Here is a 25,887-nt window from a genome sequence, read left to right as displayed (position 1 = left end):
ATCATTTACGAAGAACCGACAGCAACTCATTTCTTGAACTTGTTGAGGAAACATGTATATGTTTCTAAAGTAAAATACAATGCCACATAATGTGTGAAATTTAATGATCTACATTCCGATTCTGTTCACTTAAACTTCAAGTCAGTGGAGTCACCATGTAACTTGCACTACTTCCCTCCAAGACATCCAGTTTTTTCCCATTCTTTCCCTCTTATATCTATCAGCCACGCAAACTTGCTCAATCCTACCTTAGGTGTGAATCGTACACGGTTTGTTATTTATTGTTTAGTTCTTCTCCCGCGTTGAACCGTGTTGTTGTTTCATGTACCATTGTAGATTTTGACGACGTATCGAATACCTCTACGCGATCCGAGGTAATCAGTCCGGCCAGGCAGCTAAAATCAACTCATATCTGTGGAATATGAAGATATTGAGATATACCATGTTCATGTCGGTAGGTTTACCGGCTCGCAAAATAACTCCTGTGGGGATAGAAACCCGGCAGCTCGCTATCTCGGAAAAAACAATACAGTAGTAGTTACAGGGACAGCCAATCACAGTATTAAAATTTCATTTTAATGAAATAACTTATTCAATAAACAAACGGTAGTGTGGATTGTATCTGGATGCCCAGTTGTCACCCTGAGTTCCTTATCGGAATTCTGATGGCTCTGCGCGGAATGAACTCTTCACTTCTTATTGGTTGTACAATCACACCTATACAATAACTTCATAAAAATAAAATTTCCAAACGTTCTTCCAAAGAGTTTTCTAGGTTGACTGTCGGCTTATTTGACTAATTTCACCCCCTTAGGGCGGCTGGAATGAAGTATTTTACCAATTGACTGATTGTTGACATTTTATCACTGTGAGGTTCTTCAGTCTGTCTAAATTAATTCAGTATAACAAATCATTAGAAAATGCCCGAAAAGCGTTTGTAAACGGATTTTACCTTAAAATATACCGGTATCTTGGCACCTGTTTCAGGTTTAATCCGTTAATAAATGTTTTATTTCTGGGATATTTCCTAAATTTATGCTATACTGAATTTCGTAGTTTCGAGAGATTGAAGAATCTCACAGTTATTAAATAAGTCGAAACTGCAGAAAAATCACTTCCATTATAATAAGTGATTGTCGACTGACACGCGCCATTTGATCTCAGTGGTCAAGTGCGTAACTGCCAGCACCGGAACAATTGAACAGCCGATAACTTATCTGCGGATTCGCAGCTTCATCGCTGTAATACGAACAGTTGATATCATATGGCAGTGATTGTGGAATGGATCATTCACTATACTTTCGTCTGATATTGAGAGAAACAGTCACGGAGTTTGCATATGGCATAATTATCGTCAGTAACAGCAAGAGTTCAGCGTTGATACTTGCAAACGGTGATATCCAACTGTTCAGTGAGATAAAATGTAAGGGGATATGCATTGAAAAAGGTCAACTGCATGAGGAGAATCTACCCATCACACCCATGAAAGGAATCAAATGCCTAACGAAAAATGACTTGATATGTTACCTTGGTGTAATCTATACACAAGAGATAGTATTCAACACAGAGGAGGTACCGAAATATTTGCAGTCAACTGTGTATCTCCCCATAGCTTCTTCACTTTTAAAATAGGATTAGAACTTCACCGTCTTGAACACCTAAATATGACCACGTAACCACTTACCATGTGCCGACAGCAACTCATTTATTGAAATTGTAGAGTATACATGCACATGTATCTAAAGTAAAATACAATGGCACATAATGTATCCTATTTTATGATCTACATGCCAATTCTGTCCACATAAACTGCAAGTCAGTGGAGTCACAATCGTATCTTGCACTACCTCCCTCGAAGACATCCATTCAGTTCCCATTCCTCCTCTTTTATATCTATCAGCCATGCACACTTGTCTAACGAAGCAGTTTCTCCTACCAAAGTCCCGCCGTGATGAAAGGGACACTGAAAGGGCTGCTACAATTGCCTGCCGATGTTCCCAATATACGCGGACACACAATTTAAGGTTTGGGTTTATTTTGTTCAGCCTGGGACGTCCTATTGAAACATCAATACATGAGAGATTCTGCAGCTCGTAGATAATTACATCCAATACAACCAGGAATTTCCCTCAATAAATTTCTGACAGTCTTCCATCACTGGGTATTAAGATTATGAAAGAATTTGGGCGAAGTGGCATGGTTGGGTTGACAAAAGGAATGTATGACAAGAGTTACGACTCAAGGTGTTCTAGAACTAGAGTAATAAGCCTCATAAAGGGAAGGGAATAATCCTTTTTAAGCAACATACACCAGCTAACAATTCAATTAGGGACTACAAGGGCTTAACGTGCAATGAATTGTGAGAAGCGATCAAGATGGCAGCAAATTTGTCAAGCATACGCTCTGTAACGAGCAGAACTCAGGACAATAGCCTCTGTCGACGCTGTCACAGAGAGACAGAAATACTTGCACATGTCATGGGATCCCGTGCACATGGTGAAATGCTCCGTAGTTCCCGCCGGCATACCACCAGATCCCTGACTTTTTTTGCTATTTGTTTTACGTCGCACCGATACATATAGGTCTTATGGAGACGATGGGATAGCAAAGACCTAGGAATGGGAAGGAAGCGGCCGTGGTCTTAATTAAGGTACAGCCCCAGCATTTGCCTGGTGAGAAAATGGGAAACCACGGAAAACAATCTTCAGGTCTGCCGACAGTGGGGTTCGAACCCGCTATCTCCCGGATTCAAGCTCACATATGCGCGCTCCTAACAGCACAGCCAACTCGCCCGGTAGATCCCTGATTACCCACGGTCTAAGACTATATGGCTACGCAACCTGTGAGGATGTTCGTGGTCTCTCAACTGACGGGAGCAACACTCGAATATACATCATCGCCATCGAACCTCACACTATCCGGTTTGAGACAAATGAAGACCAACCTGAAGAAATTGACTTTGAGAAAAGACAAATCTATGAAACCACAATACCTTACTACAAAGACAAATAAAATTATTGAGTGCATAAGCATCACTTACCTCATGATCTGTGATCGAGGTACAAGTCTGCGGCTACCCGTGGACTTCCTGACAGGATTTGGACTAAGTTCTGGCCTTTTCCGCTCAATTGTGACAGCCGCATTAAAGGAGTCGATAGCCATCTTCAGAAACCATACCTATAGAGTATAACAAACACCTTGAAGCTTCCCTGTTTTCATTTAACTATTAAAAATATTTATGTAATAATATCTGTTGGTTATGTTACTCATTGTCCTCATGACGACCTGAAAGTGTTGTAGGAAGGTATCTAATGTGTGTATATATACCATGTGATTCAGTCGCCCCTTCCAATGTAGCTTTATGCAACCACAACATCAATTCCGTTCTGAAAACATCTGCCCTGCCGATATGCCCAGAAAACACAACCGGATATCTTGGTATGTACCGCCTCACCCTGTTAGAACGCCGTAATAGTATACCCGTATTAAACACTGGAAGGCATGCGTGTGCCTTCTAGATCATATGAACCTAACACAAAATTCTAAAAGAATTTAATTATGTAAAGTCCACCTGTTCAATACACGTTTGCCATTCGATAAATTGTCTGTCTAGAAAGCTATATAGGACATGTTTCGACCTAGCCTCGAGGTAATCATCAGCTAAAATAACATAGAGAAGAATGACATATACAGAAACTGTAATACATAAAGAACTTGAGATTAAATACAATCAACAAATGCAAAGGAAATCTATGTTTAAAATGTATATATATTCAATTTTAAAATACACTCAACAAATGCAATAGAAATCTGTGTTTAAAATGTGCATAGCTTCAAACTTGGACGAATTTACTCATAAGTGTGGTTCAGCCGTATTTAATACAACTATTGGTTGGCTGGAGGAAATACTTAAAACTTGTGAGGACTGTTAAACTTTGTTCTAATTGTCATGCTTCTGGAAACGGAGTGAAGTTTTGAAAAATCCGTTATATTTCTACATAGAGAATACAAGTATAGCCAGGATCCAAAAGTGAAAACAAAAAGCAGATTATGAGAACGAAAAATGAAGCACAAGTAAAAGATAATATGAGGAGTCGCAAAATATTACTCATTTCCCCTTTACCCCAGCCCTGTGCTAGTATATATCAGGTTGGGTCGGTATTGACCTCCACACTGACCGGCGACCGTTCTGATGTTGCGTTCGTCGGGGGAAACGGCGGGAGGGGGGAGGGGGAGAGTGAGTAAAAGGATGGGAGGCCCGACAAGTAATGCTTGTTGTACCGAACTTTATTGAGCTCTGCTTGGATTTTTCTTGGATTTCGTTAAGATTATGGATGGGTTTAGATTTTTGTTCGAGTTTTATATGCATATTTTCTAAAATGTTTCATCAAGTTCCCTTTTTGTTTATATGTATGGTACCTTGATCTTTATCTATAGCGGAGAATGAGTGATTGTGATCTCACATGTGTTCACTCATAGCGGAAAATATTTTGTATTTTGTTACATTAAAATGTTATTAACAGCGGATTTGAAAATTTCTCCCAGTCTGTCCGATATAACTGACGTCGCACAGGTTACACGTCAACTTGTAGACCATTGACTGCAAATGATTGTCGGATTTGTTAAGTGTGTTTGTGTTATAGAAAAGTTTAAATGTAGTGTTGTTAGTTCTAAAGGTGAAATAGAGGTTCCGTTTTTTAAAATGTTTGAGATTTGGTACAGGTTATTGCTGTTGAAAGTGAAGGTGACAAAATCAGTATTGTCTTTCTCTTGTTTGTTAAGGGTGGTGGTGGTATATTTTTTATCTTATTGAGAATTCTGTCAAAGAAATTGCTATTAAACCCAATAAAGTGTGCTAAAGTGTGGATGGTGTTAATTTCTTTCTTATAAGTTTTCTTGGATATAGGAATGTTCAAGACAATAAAATACAATTAAAAAAGCCTTCTTTTGAGAGCCAGCGTGCAGTGAAGCTTGTCTGATCATGTTGGCTGTGCGGGTGGACTATCTGAAGATTTCAAATTTTAAATGGTTGTCGCTTCTCCTAATTTTTAAGATAAAGAAAGTTTAAATGTGTATCTGTTTCAGATTCAACTGTGAATTTTATGTAATGGTCACAAGTAGATTATTTAGCTCATTAAGGAGGATTGTAGTGTTAGTGATACGGTGATCAATAGTGGTGAAAATGCCACCTACGTATCTCGACCAATGGAATATACCTGGTGAATTGTTGAGTATTTTGGTTTTCCATATTGTTTATATAAAGTTTTGCCAAATTTACAGAAATAAAGGATCTCATTGGGAGTCTTTTCTGCAGATAAATTATGTTATTAAATGTAAAATAATTATTGTTGAGAACGAACTTCAGGATATGTACAAATTCTTCTATTTAAAGTTTACTTGAAAGGTTATGTTTGTTGAACTTGATTAATAGTTTCAAATATGGGAATGTTAGTGTACATATTCGTACGATCGAACGAGTTCATAGTGTGATTTGGATTTATTCTAAGTTTATTTGTGATGTTATTGAATTCTACGGTATTTTTGACGGAGGTTCTAGTAGAAAATGTATAATACTCAACCAAGAATTTTTGTATGAAACGAGAAACATTGTAAGTCGGACTACTTTTGAAATTAATTATTGGCCTGATTGGAACACTGGTCTTATGAATCCTTGGTAAATATCTATCAGTGAGGAGTTTGGGATTCATAAAATTAAGTTTGGAAATTCGTTGTTCACTGAAAAGAGTTACAATATTATTTAAAATTCCTTTAAGGCTTTTTGAATGTTATTGGTGGGATCATAAGCTATGACGGAGAAACTCTTATCAGAAAAGAAAAGTTCTGTTTTACTGACGTAATCATTCTTATTCATTAGAATTTTTGTGTTTCCCTTATTTTACTTTGTAAATATTACGTCATTTTTCTTTTTTATTTTAAGACTAGCAAGATACCCGTGCTTCGCTACGGTAATATACTGAAATTTATAATTGAATGCTTATCGTTTTATGTACAACCCGCCGATATTCGTGATCTGACTCGTTTACTGAGAGATTAGGGCAACGTTCCTCCCATTTTTCAATCTTTCTTTCCAGCAATCGATTTCGTATTTCCCGGGCTAGGTCCAGGTATTCCACCCGGTCAGTTAGGTTCCTAAATCTTAGCCATGCTTTCCTATAAGCATTTTTAATGTGGATCAAATCCTTGAGGAGATCCGGCGTGGTGTCCTCTTAGGTGCCTTGGCGGTACTAAACCGGCGGCCGGACTGCAATCGTAGTCATTACCCGTCCAGGACCCGTTTCCAGCACGGTCCGCACATGTTGACGACGGTCCAGGACATTATTATTATTATTATTATTATTATTATTATTATTATTATTATTATTATTATTATTATTGTTATTAGGGTGGTTGAAATTAATTGAATTTAAGTATTATTATTATTATTATTATTATTATTATTATTATTATTATTATTATTATTATTATTATTATTGATGTTCTGGACCCCACAGCAATATGCAAGACCGCTACTTGGCGGTAAAATATATCTGCTGCCATTGTCATTGCTAACAATGTGACCAGCACCATTGTTGCGCGTAGGCAAGAGTGTGGAATTTATGGCGATACGAATGACATACCTCCGTGTATTATTGACCTTATTATAGAGGTGAACAATTTGACGGCCAATCTCATTCCTATCGTTTATTTCAAATGTGTTTAAATTTTTATTTATATGCCAGGAGAATCTACTCTAATCTAAGAACGTTCTCCGAAGGAAAATATGGCTGTTGAAAAAGAACCCAGGAAAGATTAAAAATGATCGGTTTATGATCAGAATAAGTACATCGCAAGTCTACAGCCTGTTTCCTATCATTCGACAGGATCAGTGCTGGAATGAATAAAGCCCCATCTAGCGGCGACAATAGGAATTGTGCCGGCTGCCGAAGCTCCCCTCTGGGGCAATGATCGATGAGTGACAAATGAAATGAAATATTGGACAGTGTTGCTGGAATGAATGATGACAGGGAAAGCCGGAGTATCCGGAGAAAAACCTGTCCCGCCTCCATTTTGTCCAGCACGAATGTCACATGGAGTGACCGGGATTTGAAACACGGAACCCAGCTGTGAGAGGCCGGCGCGCTGCCGACTGAGCAACGGAGGCCCCTTATAAGTACATTACGAACAGTAAAATCAATTGGTCTCACCTCCTTTTACACCCCACCGCCGTTAAGTTTATTTACCCCCAACCTCCAAAAAATTAAAAGAAGGCTTGTTTCTTTATGTTTAAAGGAGATTCCAAATACCAATGTTCACGTTTATAACCTTCAGTTTTGAGATATAAGTATCCCCTTAAAAATAATTCACGTTTTTAACTTCCTTCCACACTCCCCCCCCCCCCAATCCCTCACAAAGTGATTTAAAGCAAAAAATACGTGTTCCTTTAATAGTAAAGGATCTTCAAAATACCAATTATCACCACTCTAACCTATTCAGTTTTTGATTTATGTGTCCTCAGGTAAAGAATTCAACTCCTTTCCACTCCCGCCCCTCCCCCCAAGATTGTTTCTCCCCTAAAACGCGCTTTTCTTTGTTTTTAAAGCAGATCAAAATACCAATTTTCACGTCTGTGACAACTTTAGTTTTTATTAGATGTATGTATTCTCATACAATTAAGTCAATTAATTTTTTCTATCCTTTAACAATTCAAATCCCCTTCATTGGATTTTCCGAGAATACGTGTTTGTTTACTTTTAAAGCAGATTCCAAAAATAAAATTTCACGTGTGTAACATCTCCATTTTTGAGATATCAGTAGCCTAATTAAAAGAATTCAACACCATTTTCAGTCACTTTTACCCCCCCACACCCCACTACCAAGTTGTATTTCCGAAAACTAAAACTACACTTTTCTTTATTTTTAATAGGATAAAAAATGACCATTTTTCACTTCTGTACATGTTACGTTTTTTGATATATACTGTAGAAATTCTCATTTTAAAATTTCACCCCATTTTAGTTCCCCTTAAGTGGAGTTTCCAAAGATAAATCACCTATGTTTCTTTACACTTACAGGAGATTCCAAATACCCACTATTTATGTCTGTAACATTTTACGCTTCTGAGATATTCTGTAGATATAGTCTGTCAAAAAATTCACCCCAATTTGCCACTCCTGTTTAACCGCCATTAATTGAATTTTCCAAAAGCAAAAATATACGTGTTTCTATATTTTTAAAGGAGATCCCATTTACAAATTTTCAGTTCTGTAATATCTTCAGTTTCTGGGATATATGTATCCTCATTAAAGGCATTCAACCCATTATTCACCCTTTTACACCCCTCCTATTGGGATTTAGAGAAAACAAAGAAATACGTGTTCCTTTATTTTTAAGGGAGATTCTAAACACCAATTTTTACATCTGTAAACGTTTAAATTTTTAAGATGTAGACACACTCCTTTTAAAAATTCACCCCCCTTTTCACTCCCATTATTTGGATTTTCCAAAAACGAAAAAATACCTGTTTCTTTATTTTTAAAGTAGATCCCAAATACCTATTTTCAGGTCTGTAATATCTTCAGGTTCTGAAATATAAGTAGCCTCATTAAAGGCATTCAACCTATTTTTCACCCTTTTTCACCCTTCCTATTAGGATTTTCCGAAAAAAAAAAGTACGTGTTTCTTTATTTTTAAAGGAGATTTCTAAATACGAAATTTTACATCTATAAACTTTAAAAGTTTTGAGATATAGATACACTCATTTTAAGAATTTCATCCCCCTTTTCACCCCCCATTATTTGGATTTTCCCAAAACGAAAAAAAACCTGTTTCTTTATTTTTAAAGTAGATCCCAAATACCAATTTTCAGGTCTGTAATATATTAAGTTTCTAAGATATAAGTATTCTCTTTAAAGGCATTCAACCCATTTTTCACCCCTTTTCACCCCTCCTATTGGTATTTTCCGAAAACAAAAAAATACGTGTTCCTTTATCTTTAATGAAGATTCTAAATACCAAATTTTACATCTCTAAACTTTAAAACTTTTGAGATATAGATGCACTCATTTTAAAAATTCCCCCCCCTTTTCACCCTCGCATTACTTGGATTTTCCAAAAACAAAAAATATGTGTTTCTTTATTTTTGAAAGCGATCAAAAGTACCAATTTTGAGGTCTGTAATATCTTCAGTTTCTGAGATATATGTATTCTCTTTAAAGGTATTCAACACATTTTTCACCCCTTTATCCCCTCCTATTCGGATTTTCCGAAAACAAAAAAAAGTGTTTCTTTATTTTTAATGAAGATTCTAAATACTAATTTTTACATCTCTAAACTTTCAAACTTTTGAGATATAGATGCACTCATTTAAAAATTCACCCCCCCTTTCACCCTCGCATTAATTGGATTTTCCAAAAACAAAAAATGTGTTTCTTTATTTTTCACAGCGTTCAAAAGTACCAATTTTGAGGTCTGTAATATCTTCAGTTTCTGAGATATAAGTAGCGTATCCGGATTAAAGGCATTCAACCACTTTTTCACCCTTTTTCACCCCTTCTATTGGGATTGTCTGAAAACAAATAAATACGTGTTTCCTTATTTTTAAAGAAGATTCTAAATACCAATTTTCACATCTGTAAACTTTTAAAGTTTTGAGATATAGACACACTCATTTTAAAATTTCACCCCCCTTTTCACCCCCTTAGCGACGGCATATCCAAAAATCCTCTCTTAGCGAGCACCTACATCTTAATATGAATATATCCCCAAAATTTCATTTGTTTATGTCCAGTAGTTTTGGCTCGGCGATGATGAATCAGTCAGTCAGTCAGTCAGTCAGGACAAGCTACTTTATATATATAGATGTGTTTGGTTGGGATGCTGAGATTTTTCGCATTTTTTCTGTCAGCGAATTCTGCAATTGTTTACTTTATTTCATATCTAATTTCATCATGTTTTACCCCCAACACAACATCAGAACGGTCGCCAGTCAGTGTGGAGGTCAACACCGACCCTACCTGATCTATACAAACACAGGGTTGGAAGAAAGAGGAAGTGAGTAATATATTGCGACTCTTCATATTATCTTTTACTTCTATTTCATTCTTCGTTCTCACACTCGGCATTTTTGTTTTCACTTTTAGATCCTGGCTATACTTGTATTCTCCATGAAAAAATGTAACGTATTTTTCAAAAGATCACTCCTTTTCCAGAAGCATGTCAAGTAGAACAACATTTAAGGGTCTTCACAAATTTTAAGTATTTCCTCCAGCCAACCAATAGTTGTATTTAATACTGTGTGGTCCACACTTACGACTAAATTCGTCCAAGTGTTAAACTGTGTACACCTTAAACACAGATTTCCATTGCATTTGTTGACTGTGTTTTAGAATTGAAGCTATTTACATTATAAACATAGATTTCCTTTGCATTTTCTGATTGTATTTCATCTAAAGATTTTTATGTATTACTTTTGTTTCTATACGTCATTTTTTTTTGGTAATTTAGCAGATGATGATCAGTAGGCTAGGTCGAAACATGTCCTATATAGTTTTCTAGACAGACCATTTATCAAATGGCAAACGTGTATTGAACAGGTAGACTTTAAACTATTCAATTCTTTTAGGATTTTTTCTCAGATATTTAAAATCAATACGGAACTGGAATGAAGTTGATTACTTGTAATAATATGAACCTGATACGCCGGCTAAACACGAAATTAATATTGTGACCACAGTAAACCTAATACGTGCTATAGGCTGTACAGAGTGCCGTACGGAACCGTAGCGTAGTTGAGAAAGGTACGGCGGTGAGGGCTTACGTGTGAGATGAGAGTTTCGTGTTCGTACTTTAAAATATTCGTTTACTACGTACCGTATTCTTCTTGTTAGTGGCTTTACGTCGCACGGACACAGATAAGTCATATGATGACGATGGGATAGGAAAGGCCTAGGAGTTCAAAGGAAGTGGCCTTGACCTTAATTAAGGGACAGCCCCAGCATTCGCGTGGTGTCGGAATGGTGTCGTGCGGCCGAGCGGATGGCGCTTTCGTGGTCAGCTACCGTTTAGGAGCAGGTGGGTAGGTTTCCCAGTGAATGCTAAGTTGAGAGACAACTGTTCCTCTTTTCCGTCCAATATATATATTATCTCTTACTTGCTGTATTTACAATTATTTACACTTGAAGTTATCTTTCTCTTCTAGGCACAGGAAGTCACGAGCTACTATTCCTTTACTAGTGCTCTGTCTAATACTTCACTATTCTCAAAGACCAAGACTTATTACTCTACTAATGGTCTTACTAATTCAGAAGAATAGGTCAGCCTTACGTATATTGTGTTGCAGGTTCACGGTTGAATCTCCTCTTCTGAGCGCTACGCTGCAGAGTCCCTGTCAATTACATGACTCACTATAACTGCTTATGACGACTGTCGGCAACTCCGACTAACTCTGAGTAACTCCCTATGAGTAACTAACTTTCCCTTTCGGCCGGTCCTCTTTTATACTCCTTATCTTGCGTACGTGACCGCCTATGTCATAAACATCCTGTTTTCCCTATGATTTCTCTTGTCTGTAAATATGATAACATTCCTTCTAGAAACTTCTATGCTTACTCCAGTGCCGCCTATTTCCAATAGTTGCGATACACTTGTTTACTAGTAGGTTCCACGCATGGTGCGGGCCGCGTGACTTGATATCACTTTCCCTCTGTATTGCCGGTGATTACAGCAATCCTAAATACACACTGGTATTGCTGCCGGTTACAGCAATAATAACTACGCCCTAACATCTCCTCGTGCGTTTCCTTGTGCCTTTACAATATTTCTCTGTACAATTTAATATCATTTAATATCCATGGGTTCGGGTTCGTACTTCCGACAGAACACCTCCCCCCTTGGGGAAAACGTTGGCATGGCAATGCAAACGTTTTGCCACCAATACTTTACATGTTTTAAATCTTATATCCCTTTTCATTACATTATCTCCTTTTTCATTTCATTGTTACATTATATCTCTTTTCATTACATTATTCCTTATATCCTTTTATACCTTATACTTTTCAACACATGGACAAGTGTCCAACATACATTTTTACATAACATACCATATTTCTTTCAATAATACAATATCATACACTTTTACATAATACATCATTGTTAAATACAATCAATACATCAACAATCACCTGTACCTTTACATCTAGTACTTACCCAATAATAAAACTCAAATATCAAAATGTTTTATTTCCTTAAATACATAGGATTATATCATTATTCACTTGATTACATTCATAAACACTCTTTTTAATCTTCTCTTTAATAGAGTTCAATAATCTCTTCTTGAGATTTTCAATAATATTTTGTTCTATGAGACTTAATCCCTACTCTGCTTACAGGTGTGGTCTCAGAACAATCTAAATCTACAATGTCATCTTGTTCACTTACATCCTGAGATAACACAATTGCACTTTCACTTCCTTGCTGATTAGCACTGTCTCTAATTCTCACTAAGGGACTTGTACGTCCTCCTGTGTATCTCACTTCACTTTCACGTACAACACTTGGTGTTTTAAGTCTCTGTAATGTACCACTATTACTACTTTTATTCACAATTGTTTGTTTAAAACAAATCTTAGAACAACAATCACTATAATCATGACATTTCTTAAATTGTTTATACAATCTACAACATTTACAAAGAAAACATAATATTATCATTAACACTGTACCAATTCCTAAATATTGTAGGAAATTTGTACGATATTCTTTAGCATTTCTTCTAATTTCATCTTCTTGTTCCTCTATTAATTCTTCTACTTCTTCAACTCTGTGACTGGCATATTTTAAATCTGATGTATGCGTTAATACATTTACTAATGGTAACTTGTTTTCAAGATGTAACGTTTCTAAAGTGATACTTGATCCTAAGTGTTCACAACAGAAATATTCTATAGGAATATCAGGTACGATATCCTTACTAGTGTTACTTTTTATAACTGTGTGACTTACAATTTTAGCATTCGTACTATAACATTTACAAGGTTCATAGAATGATATAATGCCTACTCCTTGTATAATCTTATCATTAGGATCTGTTGTACTACACATTACTGTTACCTTCTCTGGATATGGTGCTACATAAATCCACTGGCTTTGATCCTCTAATGGTATCCATAAAAATTCTTCTAAATGAATTATCTTTTTCATACAATCATTTGGAATTATATTTGATTGCATTAATCTAACTACACACTCTTGAGTAGTATGTGTAAACATTAAAGGAAGGACTTGTTTACAAATCCTTAATTCATCTGATAAAGATTTACACTCTCTTATCTCATACTCGTCCATTAATTGATACATTTGTTTAGCATTATCTATTAATAAGTATTCCTTGTGTGTATCAATGAAAATATACTCTGTCTTACTTTCATTTACACTGGTTGGAAATGGTATTAACTTATATACATTATACACAATGTTATTAACCAAAGGTGTCTGAATTACATAACTTAATATATCCTTTGAAATAAAAATACTTATTTCTGATATTTTCAATAACTTATCACTATTAGTCATGCTAAGAGCCACTGGTAAATAAACATCTTTTGGAAAAATATTCTGAGATCTCTGAAAAGATCTTATTAAGCCAGAAGGGCTGATAATTTCAGGTTGAATTACACCATTCTGCGCATTTGTTACCGCTCTCAGCAAAATACCATATTGTTCCTTAACTTGATTTATACAATCCTCTAGTTCAATAAAATGTCTATTTATTGCTATTCTCAATGAGTTTTGCAAAACTAGTTTCTGAATCTGGAGAGTCTCATTGTTCATATGCTCTTGAACTTCTTTAAGAGTTCCTTTGAGTCTTTGTTCATTTAATGTTACCTGATATAACGTTGAGTTAATCGTTTGTAACGTCGATCTCACTACTGTCATCTGATTCTTTGCTACTTTTAACATTCCTAATTGTTCCTGTTCTAGCTTACTTATCTTTTCCTGATAAAATTCTGCATCTGCTTCATCTAACGTTCCGAATAACGTTTTAGCAATTACACCTATAAAATTAAATACTCCTCTCTTTTGTCGTACTCGTTCCTCGTCATCTATTTTAACTATTTGCTTAAGAAGCGACTTAGTCTCTTGTACTGACTCTAACCTATTTTTAATCATTTGTATATCTCTTATACATGTATGTCTTTCCTCATCATTTAATTCCTTACACATTTGCTCTGTTTTCTGGGCTGAAATCTGTATTACTCTAAATACATCATTCAATCTACTAATATTTACATATGTTACTAACTTCCATGTCGTACTATAAAGTTGTGCTGATCCCATATGATCATAATATTGCCCCCATTTTTCCCGAGCTAAGCCCAGCCATCGAGCGATGAGTCCCAAGGTGGACCGTTCGATCGTTGGCTATCACTTTCTAGAGGCATTTAAGGGTTGTAAGGATTGATGACCAAGCAGGATAAAAAGAAATATTAAAACAACACACTGACATTTATTCACATAAGCAATTAAACAACAAAAATATTCTTGCTAGTATTTTTCTTTAACATAACAGAGCTTTCATAATATCGGGTTTCTTCCTCGATTTAGAGCGACTTGTGTTCATATCTCCAGCTCTACTGTGCTGTAAATGAAACCAAAGAAGTAATTAGGCCACTTGCCTTTTTAAACCAAACATTTGACTGAAAGAACTAAATAAACATGTGTTCAGAGTTTCACCAATTTAAAGTTGCCTCAACACGTGGTATTTACTATGTACACAGCTGAATTAGTCATTTACAATATTTAATAATGGTTAATGACACTAACATGAACTTCAGTAGCAAAGAAAAACTGTTTCCAAAATTCTTAAATTAATTAATTATTATCTTGATTATTATTATTACTATTATCATTCAATTAACCTGTTTCATTGTAACACGATCGTGTTCTTACTAATTCTCCACCGCATCATTTATCTAAGGTTCATCATTAGCATTTCAGAGTAATGATTTTTGATCAATTATTAATGACTTATTTTTACAATGTTTCAAAGCAATCATGCGGCTGACAAATTTCTACCTTTAATCTTTGCATTACATTTCTATTCAAATTAATCTTAAAGTATTTCAGATTTTTAGAAATTTACATTACCAACGTGTGAGCTAGTTAAATAAATTTTGTTACAAATCGAGTGCCTTTACAAAGTAACGAGATGATCTTTCCTTTTAAATCTCGCAGAAAAAAAATTAAATTCCTTCCTAGTCTTCCTTGACTTAATTTAATTAAACTTTCCCTTAAGGGCATGAAATTATTTCTTAAGGCAACACACAACGATGAATGTGATCCGCGTCTCGGCGAGTGCGCGACCAGATCAGAATTAAATGAAATAAACATGGCACAAGAGAAATATACACATTTACACACACATTCACACTAGGGAAACACGTTTTATGTACACTATTTACAACGAATCCTGACTTGGCAATTTTAGTTATGATTTTTATCGATGGTCGGGACGCGTAATGTCTCGCAAAAATAATTCGTGTACAGAAATTCTCTTACATTAATGGTGGCTAGTGATCGAAGTCATGGGTATCACTTGGTAGAAATACATCTCACATATCAGCGCAAGTTCATCTAATTCATGAGATTATAATGGAAGATTCTAGTAAAATCCATAAGCACTACCATCATGTGGGCTACAGGTTGAATTTACCGCAAGCGTGAGCCTTACTCGCATTATTTTTACTTCCTACCTGTGAAATACACTCACAAACACGTGCTCCACTAATTATAATCTATCTTGCGCTCCAAATACACAAGAATAAATCAATATCACCACTAATTCATCATTTACTCAATTATGCAACGAATATCCCTCAGGATAGGCCATATTCCAGACCCTTCATGAACAGAGCACATTCTATCTCACATTTAGGAATTCTACGGTAGTTTTATGGCTCACGGGCGTTTACTTCTGTTTTACCCGATCTTTAATCAATATTATTATTATTTAAGTGATTATTACATCTACTGATTCTCCTGGAATGTCGTAAAATTAGATGACTTCATCATGAAAAACAGCAAGTGATTTTAAAAGACACTAGGTTCGACCCTATTCACTCAAAATGTACACGCAAATTTTCCGTCCGGTAACTTTCAATATTACAAATAAAGTAGATTTATCGTGTGGTCAGTGATTATTAAACTTAAGCTCCTTAAGCATGGGAAGTCAGTCAAAGACAACCTACATGTCTACTCTAATAGATTCCAAAATCTCACTCACACGTACCTAGTCTACCATGACACCTTAAGAAGTAGGAAAATGAAATATTTCTAACTACAGCAAACTGATAGATCTACGACTTAAGAAGAAAGACCTCTAGTTGTACAGAAGATAGGACAGATAAATTAAATTAAAAAGGTACTCAAGTTTTTGTAGAGTTCGATTCCCGTCGACAGTCAGTTATTTCAGCATACTCCGGCCAGTCTTCTTCCAATTACCAGAGACGCCTTACATTTTTACAGGTCCATGGAGGCTCTGCGATGGATGTCCCTCGATGAAATGATGTTGGTAGTTGCGGAATTCATCATCTTGAAATCTTCAATTCCAAGACGTCTTCGTTGATTGCTGGTCACAAGCTGTAACTGAGATGACAAAATTAAGTATTTTGCACAAGCACACGCAGAATATAAGCAGTTCGTCTACACTGTCACACTTAACTTGGCTCCTAGACGTTTTTATTCCACAGAATTCACTAATTATCAGACTAAATTCTGGTAGAACGGGCGTCGACTTGTCTTGAAATTTCTCCTTCCACGTGGTCCGGTGATGTGATGTCTCTCACAGCAAACAAGCATTAAGAAGAGCGTAAAGCGAAGAGCATTAAGCATTAAGAGAGCGATTCACTCGAAGCAAGGCCTTTTATAATAATTAGCCCAGAGAGGCGTGTTCTTCAGCGAGTACGGTAATTGGCTGATGATCACCTTTAATTTGCGCAGACTATTCCAGAAACAGGCTGAGTCGCGCGTGCGAAGGTAGTCACGTGGTTAGCTATAACCTTGACACAGTCCTGCCGGTGACGTATCGCACCCCTCTGAATGACAAAAAAAACTCGTTCACGGCTCGCCACAAGTTCCCAAGTGATGTGTTGCAGCTTCAAGCAGACAATAAAATCTTTTGCTTTCCACTTGTTAAAATATTCATAAAATCGCCAATTTTCACGGGGACAATATATTCCTGGAGTCCTCTTATATTCTCTTATTTGGTAGTCAAGCGTTGAGCTTCCTCTGATACAACATATCATTGTCCACGTCATTAGTGTGAAGATCGTCCTCATCATCTTCATTTCTCTGAAAATGAACACATTATCTTGTATGGGTACCTGTTTGTTAATTTGATTAATAATTCTCTCTTAATTATTCTTTATACCGTTTCTATAAGAACAACTTTAACCTATTCATATGTACTTTCATAGTCTTATTTCCTCTCCTTTGAAGAATGCAATTTACCCCTTCAATCCTTATGATTGTATACGGTCCTATCCATTGGGCTGATAGTTTCTTTGATCGACCTCTCCTTACTGATTTATCATGCACCAAAACTTTGTCTCCTACTCTAAATGTAACTTCATGTATTTTCTTATCATACGCTTCTTTGGTTTTCTCTTTTGATTGAATAAGCGTCTTTCTGGCTATTTCATGGCTTTCTTGGAGGGTGTTCTTTAACTTCTCCAACATACTCTCTTCTTCACTATAATTTATTGATTCAGGTTTCCTCTGTAATATACCTGGTATGTTCGCTTTTCTTCCAAACATTAATTCGAATGGAGTGTATTTCGTGCTTGTGCTTGGTGTTGTGTTATATACAAACACTGCTGATGCCAAAAATAAATCCCAATTACTCTGATCTTGACTTACATAATGCCTTAAGTACTCAGTAATACTGGCATGCGATCTTTCAACTGATCCATTAGATTCCGGTCTATACGCTGTCGTATGTACCTTATTTATATGAAGAAATCTACATAGTTTCTTCATGACTTCACTCATAAAGTTAGCTCCTTGATCTGTAAGAATCGTACTTGGTATACCATATATCAAAATTACATTATCCATTAATGCTTTTGCTACTGTTTCCGCTTCCTGGTTTGGTATGGCTACTGATACTAGATACTTTGATAATAAATCTTGACATGTTAAAATGTACTGATTTCTGCTCTCTGTTTCTGGTAAAGGTCCTACTATATCCAACGCCATTTTTTCCATTACATCATGAGGTGTATCCGTTATTTTCATACTCATCCGAGTATAAGGTTGTGTCACCTTATTCCTTTGACATGATTCACACTTTCGAATATAATCCTCGACATCTCGTCTTATTCCAGGCCAATTTGTATATTGCCTTATCCTCTCTAACGTACGATGCGTTCCTTGATGTCCTCCGACTAGAGGTTCATGGAACTCTTTAATTATGGCTTTCTTTTCCTCTGGTGTTTTATCATTTTCTACTTTTTCTACCTTTGTCTCCTCACATTTTTCTATTGTTTCCATCTCACATGTCTGTGTATCACTACAGCTGGGTTTAACTTCTTCTACTACTTCACTTACTACTGGAAGTACTTCTATACCTGTATCTATACGACTTAATGCATCGGCATTGCCATTAAATTTCCCTTTCTTATATTGAATTTCATAATCGTATTCCTCTAGTTTTAATCTCCATCTCAAAAGTCTAGAACTCGGATCTTGTACAGAAAAGATCCACTTCAACGGTTTGTGGTCCGTTATTATTACAAATTTGCGACCATACACATACGGCCTAAAATATTTAACCGCAAAAATTATTGCACAAAGTTCTTTTTCTATAACGCTGTAATTCCTTTCTGCTTTGTTTAGAGTTCGTGATGCGTATGCTATTGGAAGATCTTTACCTACTGGTCCTTGAGATAGCACGCATCCTATTGCATAATCACTCGCATCTGTAGTAATATTGAAAGGTTTTGAAAAGTCAGGATATTGCAATATAGGTGATGTTATTAGCTTTTCTTTTAATGTTTTGAAAGCTTCCTCTTGGTCATATCCCCATTCATATTTTACACCTTTCTTTAATAGTTCATACAATGGTTTACCTATTTTGCTATAATTTGGTATAAACCTTCTATAATATCCTGAAAGTCCTAAGGAACTCTTATGTTGCTTAGTTGTCTGTGGTTGAGGGAAATTCTTAACCGCATCTACCTTCTTAGGGTCTGGTTCAATTCCCTTATCTGAAATTACATGTCCTAGGAATTGCGTTTCAGCTCTAAGAAATTCACATTTGTCTGGGTGAATCTTTAAATTATTTCCTCTTAATCTTTCGAAGACTTCACTTAACCTCTTATTATGTGTCTCAAATGAATCGCCATAGATTACGATATCGTCCAAATAGACCATGCATTTTAATCCATTTAATCCACTCAGTACGGACTGCACCAGTCTCATAAATGTAGCTGGCGAATTTTTCAATCCCATCGGCATTCTTTTGAACTGGAAGTGCCGATCTAACGCACTGAAAGCTGTCTTTTCACGATCTTTTTCGTTTAACTGAACTTGGTAATACCCACTGGCTAAGTCAATGGTGCTAAAGTATTTGGCTTTTCCTAATTGATCTAGGATATCCGTAATATTAGGTAATGGATGAGCGTCACCTATTGTGACGTCATTCAAACGCCTATAGTCCACGACCATGCGAAATTTTCGCTTGCCTGACGCATCCATCTTCTTCTGAACTAATAAGATTGGAGCGTTCCATGGAGAAATAGAGCTTTCTATAATATCATCCTCTAATAACTTATCTATCTGTTTCTGTAGCTCTTCCTTTTGTGATTCAGGTAATCTGTACGGTCGGACATTAATCGGAGCCGTATCTTGTTGTAACTGAATTGTGTGCTTAAGTGCATCTGTGCACGTCAACTTGTCTCCTTCAAGATAAAATATATCGTTGTATTCTGTACAAATTCTTAAAATTTCTTCCCGATCCCTTGCTACCATATGATCTGTTCGGATTTGCTCGATTACTCTCTGTATTCGCGATTTCTCAGCATTACTCACAACGCAACATTGTGTTTCCGTGTCTGATTTTTCGTCTACCTTATCAGTATGCTCAATCTCTTGGTCGACTGCATCCTCATCTGTGATATTTTCCAAATGAAATATCGGACTATTCATCTGAAATTCTTCCTCTGTAGTATTCAGAATACTAACCCTTGCTTGATACTTGTTTGCATAGGTTATACAACTTGATACTCGTATTCCTGGGCTTAATTCTTGCTTAAAAATTATCCCATCCCCATACTCTTTGTCTACTTCAACGTAACATAATGTTTCTGCTCTAGGTTTCAATTTTATTCCCACTGTACCTGAGCCTCCAAATTGGTATGTATGCTCTCCCATATGTAAAATTTTGCGTTCACAATCTATTACTGTATTCCATAGTACATTTTGCCCTAATATACCATCTTGTGAAATATCAAACTCATGTCCTACCACATGAAATCTAAAAACACGATCTCCTATTCTTAACCCTGTTACACCTTTTGTTTCTGACGAACCCTTCATAATCCCTTTAATTCTCATTACATTTTTCGTATTTATTCTACAATTAGCAGGAAGGCTGGTTTCTTTTATGATACTCACGTCTGCACCTGTATCAATTAAAAATCTCCTAACTGGTTCGTTTTCTGATGTCCTCATTAAAACAGTAAATGGTTTACTATCCTCTCTTACTATCCTTTCCTTTCGTTCTACTCTAGGGGTTTTGTTTCGTTCTACTCTGGGGGCATTTTCATATTTTCGGCTTGTACTGGCCCCTTCGGTACGAAGCCGTTCTAGTTTGACACTACCGAATTCATTTCGTTTTGCCTAACTTGTGGCCCTTTGTTCCCCTGTCTTAACTTTACCTGTCTTCTAGAGTGTTCAGGTCTTCCCTGAGACAAGAACCAACAATCTCTTATTAAGTGAGATGCCCGGTTGCAATTATAACATCGCTTGTGTCTTGACGGATTTTCTGCTGTCCGATTCCAGCATTCTCTTTTCATATGGCCTCTTTTACCACATTGAAAACATTTTACTTCTCCTTTTAGGAGCCCTATTCGCGTAGTATCTCGCGAATTTTCTTGGTTACTTCTACAGTTTCTACTTTCATGCCCTAGTTTATTACATTTTTCGCACTTAGAAACTCTACAGTTTTTTTGCTGTGTCTCCTGTTTTATGACATCTGTAACATTCTACAGACCCATCTACTTTCTTAGTTGTGCGGACTCTCGGTTGCTTTCGCTCTTCACGTCTTTTCTTTAAAAAACACTCTGTACTATTGTGACCTGTTTTACCGCAATTACTGCACGATCTTGTACTTGATACGTTTGATCGCTTGGTTTCGGCAAGAATAGAGGCTTCTTCCTCTATTGCGTACGTTACTGCACTTTGAAAATCCTTTGCGTGTTGCCTTCGTACATTAGATTTAACGCCTGGGTTACTTAGTCCCTTAACAAAATATGTACGTCCTAAATGTTCGGCAATCATTCTAATACCGTCTACTTCCTCTGGAGTAGCAATCTCTAATGCCGCATCTCGAAATGCCGTAAATAATGATTCTATCCGCGTCGCCCACTCTTGTACTTTTTCTGTTTTCCTTTGCTGTGCCTCTGACATTTCGCTAACATAGTGTTCTAGTGTCTGCTTTTCTGCATAATATTCCTGTAAAACGGCTTTCGCAGTTACCCAGTTTTTTACATCGCGCCTAACCATTAATTTGCGCCTAGCTTCTCCTTTAATCCGTGATAGTACATACTGGTAGAAGAACCCGTGTTCTTCTGGCTTAATTAGTTTAAATGCCGCATCTACATCTGAACAAAATTCCCTGAGCTGTCCCTTGTTTCTACCATCAAAATTTGATTCCACTAATTTACATGCAGAACTCACTGGCATATAAGTATTAATATTACTTTGAGAAGCTTCCATTCTAATTCTTTGACCAGTACCTTCAGTTACTGTTTCACTTTCATTCTCACTAGAGTATTCAGAAGGGTGTGACATATTGTACTACAGTACTTTTACTTTCAACTACTTTAATTAAGCGTGGCTCTGAGTATGACTCACCGTTACTGCTGTCTTCTTGGCTGGACTGCTGGCTGCCTGATGTCTTCTTCTCCTGCGGATGCCTTCTTCTTCTTTCTTCCTTCTTCTTTGGCGGACTGCTGGGCTGTTGTCCTCTGAGGTATTCGATGTCTGGAAAAGCCCCGCCGATGACACCACTTTTTGTCGTGCGGCCGAGCGGATGGCGCTTTCGTGGTCAGCTACCGTTTAGGAGCAGGTGGGTAGGTTTCCCAGTGAATGCTAAGTTGAGAGACAACTGTTCCTCTTTTCCGTCCAATATATATATTATCTCTTACTTGCTGTATTTACAATTATTTACACTTGAAGTTATCTTTCTCTTCTAGGCACAGGAAGTCACGAGCTACTATTCCTTTACTAGTGCTCTGTCTAATACTTCACTATTCTCAAAGACCAAGACTTATTACTCTACTAATGGTCTTACTAATTCAGAAGAATAGGTCAGCCTTACGTATATTGTGTTGCAGGTTCACGGTTGAATCTCCTCTTCTGAGCGCTACGCTGCAGAGTCCCTGTCAATTACATGACTCACTATAACTGCTTATGACGACTGTCGGCAACTCCGACTAACTCTGAGTAACTCCCTATGAGTAACTAACTTTCCCTTTCGGCCGGTCCTCTTTTATACTCCTTATCTTGCGTACGTGACCGCCTATGTCATAAACATCCTGTTTTCCCTATGATTTCTCTTGTCTGTAAATATGATAACATTCCTTCTAGAAACTTCTATGCTTACTCCAGTGCCGCCTATTTCCAATAGTTGCGATACACTTGTTTACTAGTAGGTTCCACGCATGGTGCGGGCCGCGTGACTTGATATCACTTTCCCTCTGTATTGCCAGTGATTACAGCAATCCTAAATACACACTGGTATTGCTGCCGGTTACAGCAATAATAACTACGCCCTAACATCTCCTCGTGCGTTTCCTTGTGCCTTTACAATATTTCTCTGTACAATTTAATATCATTTAATATCCATGGGTTCGGGTTCGTACTTCCGACAGAACAATGGGACACCACTGAAAAACATCTTCAGGGCTGCCGACAGTGGGACCCGAACCCAGTAATTCCCGGATACAAGCTCACAGCCGTGCGCCCCTAATCGCACGACCAACTCATGCGGTACGTAGTAGTTGAGTACCCACATTCATGCAAATTGTATGTCAATGAATGTGTATGTGGACCTAAGAAGGGCTGATTAGTTAACAGGCAGGAACATACAGGCCGGAAATAACAGTAACACAACAGCAATGACAATGTTTTATCGCAGCAAATGCTCGATGTAATGTCCATTTTGGTTTATGCAGATTCGGGCCCGGTGTCCAATAGATCGACATGCGCGCTGAAGCTTTCCAGACGTAATTACACGATAGGCGTCCGTGATGAGTTGCCGGAGCTGGTGGGGGCTTTCCGGTGCTTGAGTGTAAACGACGTTCTTCAAATACCCCCAAAAGAGGAATTCTAACGGCGTCAAATCCAGTGAAACAGGGCCTCCTCCTCCTATCTATTTCTCTGGCAGTTCCACGTTCAGGTGCTTACGAAGGGGTAAAGTCGAATGTGACGGAGCCCCATGCTGTTGCAACCACATTCTCAAACGATCGTGCATGGGCACATGCCTCAGCAGCAGTGGGAATTCCTGACGCAGAATGTGCAGTGAGATCGGGCCCATCCAATGGCCTTCAAGGAAATAAGGTCCAGTCAGGTGATCTCCCAAGATTCCATACCACATATTCACACCCCATCGTACTTGATGGGCCACCTGTTGCACCAGTGAGGATTGTCCGGACTACAATAGTGTATGTTGTGGCGATTGGCGTTCCCATTATTGTGGAAACGCGATTCGTCAGGGAACAAGATGTGCGATACGAATGCTGCATCATTGTCCAGCCTGCCTAACTGCCACCGACAGTACTCCATTCGAGCTTCGAAATCCCGCCCATAGAGCTCTTGGTGTAGCTCAAGATGGTATGGGTGAAATTTATGTTCAAGCAGAATTCGCCAGACGGACGGCTGGCTAGTGTTCATCTGTCGTGCAATCGCCCTTGTACTAATGAGTGGATTGTTATAAACTGGGTGCAGAACGGCCCATTCTGTTTCATCGGATGTAACAGGCCTATCGTGGACTGGTGGCTGCTTGGATATCATGCCTGTTGTCCTTAGGGTCTTTCAACACGGCGGAATGTCGTAGCAACTGGGTGTCACCTGTCGGGACACCGTTCCTGGTACAGACGTAGTGCCTCGCACGCGTTGCCTCTTGCTTCGCCATAAATGAGGAGAATGTCACGTATTTTTCTGTGGAAAACATGGAAAATGACAGCAGTGATTACATTCAGGCCCTAACCAGCAGAGTATGTGCAGGGCACAACATGAATAACAGCGTCGTTCTGCTATTTCAATGTGGTGTGTTCACGTAATGAAACATCTTGCCGACGCAAAAGTATTTGAACAATGCAGGATTCCAATCGCCCATGACACATTTCGTCCATTTCTAGGCTAACTTCTACCACATCTGCTATGCTACAATGCTGGGAATGTGTTGATAGTACGAAGAGGGTACATACGCCATCCTGTTCGGTGTTTAAGACATTAACTACTGCACTGTTTCCTAGTTTTATGCATTAATTCCCCTTCTTCGTTACACACGGTCACGAGACACGGCACATTAACATAGTTACATGGTCAAAGTACGTCGCTACATGAATTCAAATTGTCATGTTTTGTGAGCGGGCGGCATAATCTGTCGGTAGGGTTCAGAATCGTGGACAAAGTGTGCTCACTGGACATTACAGAAAGCTGCTCATTTAGTTCTGGATGTTTTGTAACAAAGAGCAGTGTCATGAAAATGTTTCAAAATTGGAGTGGGAAGATTTTAGAGGAAGGAAACGAGCTGTTAGACTAAGCGGTATGTTTCGAGCTGTCGGTGGAGGGATAGCGTGGAATGACATTAATGTATAAAAATAATCTTGAATTAAAGTTTAAAACTAAGAATGATGCAAAGATCAAGTTTGAATTCAATAGGAATAATATGGGCAAATATTCGTTCATAGGAAGAGGAGTTAGGGATTAAAATAATTTGCCAAGGGAGATGTTTCATAAAATTCTAACTTCTTTGAAATCGTTTAAAATAAGAATAGTAAACAATTGGCTTTCGCCGTGGTTTAGCGTAGCACGTCTGCCTTTTGCCATAAGGTCCGGGTTCATTTCCTGGCAAGTTCATAGATTTTTACCGGGAGCTAGGGGCTGGTTCGAAGTCCACTCTGCTGCGTGATTACAATTGAGAAGCTATCTGACGGTAAGATAGCGGCCCCCTTCTACAAGACAAATAATAACGGCCGTGATTATTCGTCGTGCTTACCACACAACATCTCGTAATCTGTACACCTTCGGGCTGAACAGTGGGCACTTTCTCGGCCAAATCTTTTCGGAGCTCTTGCGCCGTGCGGTTTGGAGCTTCTTATGGTTTAGTAAACAACTCATGAAGAATTTTTCCCCTGCCCGAGAGCCTTAAATGCAATTAAGTAGTAATAATTGATTGATTGATTGATTGATTGATTGATTGATTGATTGATTGATTGATTGATTGATTGATTGATTGATTGATTGATTGATTGATTGATTGATTGATTGATTGATTGATTGATTGATTGATTGATTGATTGATTGATTGATTGATCAAGAAATACGCCTTATGACGTTATTTATACCGTATGTCATCGTCTCCTGTTTGGGATGCTTTAT

At 37.5% G+C, this 25,887-nt stretch overlaps 1 protein-coding gene across 1 annotated transcript in view; it reads right to left on the bottom strand.

The window, feature by feature from the left end:
• LOC137498473 (uncharacterized) overlaps nucleotides 1-14,169 on the bottom strand; it is a 42,760-nt gene extending 28,591 nt beyond the window's left edge. The window contains exons 1-2 of the mRNA XM_068226012.1: nucleotides 13,003-14,169; nucleotides 12,388-12,570 (exon numbers count right to left, since the gene is read on the bottom strand). Of these exons, the coding sequence (XP_068082113.1) occupies nucleotides 12,388-12,570; nucleotides 13,003-14,169 (1,350 nt within the window). The remainder of the gene's footprint in view (nucleotides 1-12,387; nucleotides 12,571-13,002) is intronic.
• Between the last annotated feature and the right edge of the window lie 11,718 nt (nucleotides 14,170-25,887).

The sequence above is a fragment of the Anabrus simplex genome, chromosome 2 (assembly GCF_040414725.1).
Source record: "Anabrus simplex isolate iqAnaSimp1 chromosome 2, ASM4041472v1, whole genome shotgun sequence".
Taxonomy (NCBI): domain Eukaryota; kingdom Metazoa; phylum Arthropoda; class Insecta; order Orthoptera; family Tettigoniidae; genus Anabrus; species Anabrus simplex.
This window is presented reverse-complemented; position numbering and strand designations above follow the sequence as displayed.